Genomic DNA, 6181 nt, shown 5'->3' with positions numbered 1-6181 from the left:
GGGGGGGGGGGGAAAAGAGAAGGCAAAATAAAATATATATATATTTAAAATAATCTTGTATATATCCAATTTGAAGGTTTTTTAAAACATTGCAGAAGTACAATAGATGCCAGGACAATAATATAAAAGCAAAATACTGCGGATGCTGGAAATCTGAAATAAAAACAAGAAATGCTGGAACCACTCAGCAGGTCTGGTAGCATCTGTGGAAGGAGAAGCAGAGTTAACGTTTCAGGTCAGTGACCCTTCTTCGGAACAGTTGCGAAGAGGGGTCACTGACCCGAAACGTTAACTTTGCTTCTCTTTCCACAGATGCTGCCAGACCTGCTGAGTGATGCCAGGACAATGTGTGGTAGCCTATTTAACAGTGTTTACGCAACACCCTCAGGCTGAAGTTGTTTTTCTGTTCGCTATAAGTCTATTCAGCACATTGCCCGTTCCACGTAATCTGCAATCTTCAGACTGTTTTAATGCGTTCTCCATACAGCAATTATCAGCTTTAACACCTTTACATCAATTTGAATTTGAGCAGTCCAGGTGGGGTCCTAGAGAGTTCCAGCTGGAATCCAAAGGACTTTGTTTTGTTCTTGATCAACAATTGTCATGATCTGAGTGCAAATGAAGGGCAGGCTGCCTCCCTGGACAATACCTGCAAAAAGAGAGGGGATGGTTAATAGTTAGAAAGAGATTGTCCACTTTTGTAGGGTTTTCTTTGATCTCAGAAGGCACAAACTTCACCCCATTCAGAAGAGTTGTCTTATCAATGATACAAGGTTAGAATTTCTACAGGGGTAATCACAAGACCTTTACTTTCTGCTGGAGTGTTATAAACCTGCCTATTACTCACCTTCCTTGCCACATCTTCTCCATTCACTATTTATATTTCAAGGGGATATGTCAATAGAAAATAAATGATGCAAAGAAAAAATAACATTTCACAAGAATATCATAAGTACATGAACATAGCCTATATTTAAAAGCAAAATAGTTATCCAACTTTTTTAAGCTCCAATGTTTTCTTATTTTTGCCCTCTCCTTCTGAAGGCGATTTATCTGGCACAGGTGGGTACAGACCCGTGGGCACCAGGAAAACGATGTTACCTTATCCACACACAGACCCTTTTGCTATGCAGGAATCAGCTGGTATTTTCAGGGAATTTTACAATGGGAGGTCTGACTGCTGAGCCTGATTCTGTCTTCATTCGAACTTCACATAGATGCTTTCCAGCAGGGATCAATGGAAGCAGAAGAAGCTGAGTTCCTTCTCACTAGCCCAGGATCGTCAATGCCAATTGTCATGCCCAGCTAGTATAACTAGTTAACTAAGAAGAGACCAGGGCTGTCCCAGTCTAAATGGTTCAATGCTTCACAATGCAGTGCATTTTCTCACAGTGCTGTAAGGAAGTCTGACTTTAAATATTTTAACTACTTACTGCATGATGTAAAGAGAATGCAAGAACCACCACCAGGTAATATCTTGCAAACCCCGCTTGTAGCACCAACTATTTAATTACCCTACTCATAGAATATTAGTCATAGCCTCAGTTTCATCATACATCCTGTGAATAGTACTTAAGCAGTTGTGAACATTAGTTCTTTTCCCAGAAGAAGCAAAAGGCAAAGAAAAAAATCTTACAACTGAAAATAATATGCATTTACTCCACACAATTCTTACGCTGATTTGTTTTTCTTTTTAAAAAAATATATCCACCATTTCAGGCATCCCATACGAAGCCCCATGAGCACCCATTTTAGTTCAGCGGATGTGTTAGAAAATCAAGGGATTTCCTGTAACTACAAGGCCTTCACAATACGGTGCTTGTACTATTGCCAGCATATTTACAGAATCTTCATAGATCTTTTTCTCTCCTTGCAGAAAAGTAGGTAGAAGCCATTAAAACAAACATTTTGATATGGAGCAAACATATTGTAACAGAAGTTCATTGCTGCACTAAAATATATTACACATGAAGACTAGAAAGTGAAAGCATAGTGAAGTAGTGTGGTGCTGTAGTATCAACACGCTGTGCTACATTGCTTGGGAACATCCATTTAATTCTCTCCCTCTTCTCAATTATATTAAACTGCTCATCATAGTTAGCATAGTAAATCACATCAAGTGTGTCCAATGTGAAAATACTTTCAATACTACTACACAAAGTGTTACATATCTGCGTTTTAATGCCGAGAAACTAATACACAACTTAAGGCTACACATCCTTGAATTACTACTGTACCCTCTGTCCACTTTTATCCCTTACCACAAAGCCAATATGAACCATTATTGATTAAATATTTTATTTTGCCCTCATTCAATTTTAAGACAATGTCTTACACCTGCAGTCAATATAAATTTCAAAGGCATTTTTAGATTCAAAATGTATATTCTACAGCTGTTTACTGTAGTTGGGGATTCACAACAAAATGCTATTGGACACTGCCATCTAGTGTTATCATACTATTAGTGCACAGTAAAAACAGCCAAATGTCAAAAGATGATCGCGGGACAGTGGCTAAAATTAAAGGAGAAAGAAGAATGACGGCATTTAATTTTTTAGAACTTCATTTCTGTAGTATAAGAATATCAAAAGGTTAATCTTGAGAGAATGTACCGCCCACCATGATGAGGTAAGGGGTCACGTGGGAGAGACTCGAGAACAGTTACAGTGAGACTTTTGAAGGAGGCACTCAGGCTGGTGTGGTGTGTATATAGTTACTATATAATAAAGATTAATGTTTAAACAATACAGTCTAAGAACCTCTCTGGCTAGACTCTATACAGTGGCAGCATAAAGAACCAAATACATAATGTGAACAGCTCTGGGATCGAAGAAGAGAAAATTTGAAGCAACAATCATCCATCAGCAAGAAGAGAAGAAAATTTAAAACAAGCAGCTGAAGAGAAAAAAACAAACTACATACCGGAGAAGGCAGAGAAAAGCTCCATAGAATGGAAGCGTGGCTGATAAGCAAGTGATAGGGTAAGTCATTGTGAAGTTTGAGAAATCCTGGTAAAAAAAGCCTTTGAAAAGCTTTAAAAATTAATTTTCTAAAGGCTCCATGTCAGCGAGAAAAAAAGGGGAAAAACCAATCCCTCACTCGGGCTGAACGTGAGGGCGGAGAGCAGGAAAACCCTGAAAAGTGTGCAAACTGAAAAACAAAGTCCGATAGTGAAGAAAAAGGCAAGGAAATCCCTGAACACAGCAGAGTCTCAATTAACGCAGCTAAACTGAAGAGAAAATTAAATAAATAAAGCAGTCAAGCTTGAACAAAATAAATAAACTCTGGCTAAAAAATAAAGCAACTGGAACTAACTATGGAACTGCTCTGTCAAGTCCAATAGGCAGCTGTGTAAACATTTCAGTGAACTGCTGAAAGGGAATGTCCCTACCAGAAGTCTATAAAAAAAAAACAAACAGGGAACACTGTCAAGTATCTGCTCTACTCCATCAAAGCAGGCTAGCCTGAAAAAAGTTTCTTAAAGGGAAACACTCCAAAAAGTTTATAAAATTTAAAACATAGATCAAAATCTGAGAATGCCAGAGAGTTTCAAAATTACAAGGGATCCAATCAGACTCAAAACTGGATACTAAGGAGGAAAAGGTTCCTCAGATACAGAATTGCATCAAAACTGGACAGCAAGTCTGAAACAAAGTAAGTGAATACATTATTATATTTAATTGGTGCTGTAGCTGGTGATATAATAGCAAGAGAACGTATTGATGAAACATCAGACAAATTTGATGAAGTCTTAAAAGCTTGTGATTCCTACTTCAATTTGTATAGCAATAACAGAACAATCTTGCGAGGTGAGAGAAGACCTTGGTTCAGGAAACCTGTAACTGTTCAGCTCCTTCAGCAGAGGGCTGAACAAGAAGCACTAGGATAAAAGGTACACTGGGGGTGTGGGAGGGGGGAGGGGGAAGAGGGCAGGGGAGAGCGAATGACGCCTTTAAACCCCGCCAGCGCTGTGGTGCAAAAACTTCCAACAGGCATGACCAATGTCCCGCCAATACAGCAGAATGCTTTTATTGCAGAAAAATAGGGCATTTCAGTAAGATGTGCCAAAATAAAATCTCGACTACCTCAACCTCTAATGGAAAAGTAGTTAAGAATAGAGAGGTAAATGAAGTTACATAACCTCCTGCAGCAGACCAATCAAAATATTTTCTGTGCGGAATCAATGATCCGAAACAAGCAATTTGGTCAGCAGACGTATACGTCAACGGACATATTACTAATTTCAAATTTGACACTGGAGCAAGTGTGACGGTCCTGTCAGATAAAGAGCCATGGCTATCCACACGCATTCTGCAACCAACAGAAACTCAGTTACATGGCCCAGGAGGTGTTGTACTTGAAGTAAAGGGGAAGTTACAAGCAACGCTTCAATATAAGGGAAAGCAGATATTAGAAACACTTTATGTCCTAAACAATCAGGAGTTCTTACTCTTAAGCAGAAGAGCTTGTATTGACTTGCATTTTGTAAAGAAAATTGAAGAAGATAAACAAGAAGAATCCAGGAGCTAGGACAGAGGGAGTCACAGAGTTATAAATCACCGAAACAGGCCCTTTGGCCCATCCTGTCCACGCCAGCCATCAAGCACCTATCCATTCTAATCCCAATTTCCAGCACTTGGCCCATAGCCTTTGTATGCTATGACATTTCAAGTGCTCATCTAAATACTTCTTAAATGTTGTGAGGGTTCCTGTCTCTACCACCCCTTCAGGTAGTGTGTTCCGGATTCCAACCACCCTCTGGGTGAAATTATTTTTCCTCAAATCCCCTCTAGACCTCCTGCCCCTTACCTTAAATCTATGCCCCCTGGTTATTGACCCCCCTCTACTAAGGGAAAAAATTTCTTCCTATCTACCCTCATAATTTTGTATCTCAATCAGGTCCCCCCTCAGCCTTCTCTGCTCTAAGGAAAACAACCCTAGCCTATCCAGTCTCTTTTCATGGCTTCACAGGGAGAGCTGCCCAACCTGACCTGAGTGCTGCAGAGAGTCTGGATTCTGCCAGAGAAGCCACACAATGCGGAGAGAACCCGCACAACATAGCACAGCCTGCCATAACACTCAAACACTCCCAGAGCGAGAAAGATAAATGAAGCAAGTTCCTACAGGAGTGCTACATGGACAGAGAACTTGGGAAGAAGCAACTCTAACAAATTTATCAAGGACACAGACAAGATCAAAGAGAACCTCTAATTTCGACCAAATTCCCAATGTGACCGTTGGAACGGTTGGCGATGGATTTATTCTTCTTTGAGGGAAGATTCTATCTAATTATTGTTGATTACTTCTCAAGATGGATCGAAGTTAAGCGGATGTACACAACAACAACTGAAGCAGTCATCAGAGTTTTACAAGTTTACGCAACACATGGTATACCTGATCAAATAGTATCTGATAATAGACCACAATTTGCAAACGATTACTTCCGGCACTTTGTAGAACAAGATCTCCGAAGTATCCACAATCAAATGGAGCAGCTGAGCGAGCGGTCAGAACTATTAAAACTATGTTGCTGAAAAATCAAGATTTCCAATGTACTGACATACAGAATTATTCATTATTGTGCAGCTTAGCACCATCAGAACTCAATGGAAAGAAAATTTCAAACACAACTTCCAATTCTACCCAAGAAATTACTTCCAGGATTGCAAAGCAAAGATTATCAGAAAGTACAAGATAAAGAAAAGTTGTACCGAAATAAACAGACCCATAATTATAACAGAAGATACCGTACAAGAAACCTACCAAAGTTGTCAGAAAGGCAAAAGGTATGGGTACGAGACTAAAATAGAGAAGGGGTAATTCTCCAGAAAGATGAGAATCAACAGCGATCTTACCTAGTATGAATTCAAGAAGGTTCTATACAGAGAAATAGAAGGAATCTTATTCTTTTACATCAAAGACATCAATCGGTCATAGATTCAGATGACTCAGATGACGAACCGAATATTCAAAAAGCAACGAATGCTACAAACCTCAACGAAGGCCGTCCAAGTCAAGAAACAAGGGATCAGAGAAAGACTACCAATCTTTCACATCTGACAACAAGATCAGGAACAGTTGTGAAGCCCCCTGATAGATTAAATCTATGAAGTCAGAGACTTGGGGGACGGGGTGGGGGGAAAGAGAGGGTAGCATGTAAATAAAAAAAGTGAATGTATGT

General features: G+C 39.6%; 1 protein-coding gene across 13 annotated transcripts in view; it reads right to left on the bottom strand.

The window, feature by feature from the left end:
- Positions 1 to 301: 301 nt before the first annotated feature.
- Positions 302 to 6181, bottom strand: part of dlg5a (discs, large homolog 5a (Drosophila)) — a 199289-nt gene continuing 193409 nt past the window's right edge. For all 13 annotated transcript variants that reach the window (XM_068020571.1, XM_068020579.1, XM_068020575.1 and 10 more), the window contains one exon: positions 302 to 649. In XM_068020571.1, coding sequence (XP_067876672.1) covers positions 546 to 649 — 104 coding nt within the window. In that variant the 3' untranslated portion in view covers positions 302 to 545. The remainder of the gene's footprint in view (positions 650 to 6181) is intronic.

Source organism: Heterodontus francisci, chromosome 42 (genome assembly GCF_036365525.1).
Source record: "Heterodontus francisci isolate sHetFra1 chromosome 42, sHetFra1.hap1, whole genome shotgun sequence".
In the NCBI taxonomy this organism is placed as follows: Eukaryota; Metazoa; Chordata; class Chondrichthyes; order Heterodontiformes; family Heterodontidae; genus Heterodontus; species Heterodontus francisci.
The sequence above is the reverse complement of the archived record's forward strand: the minus strand, read 5'-3'. Positions and strand labels throughout refer to the sequence as shown.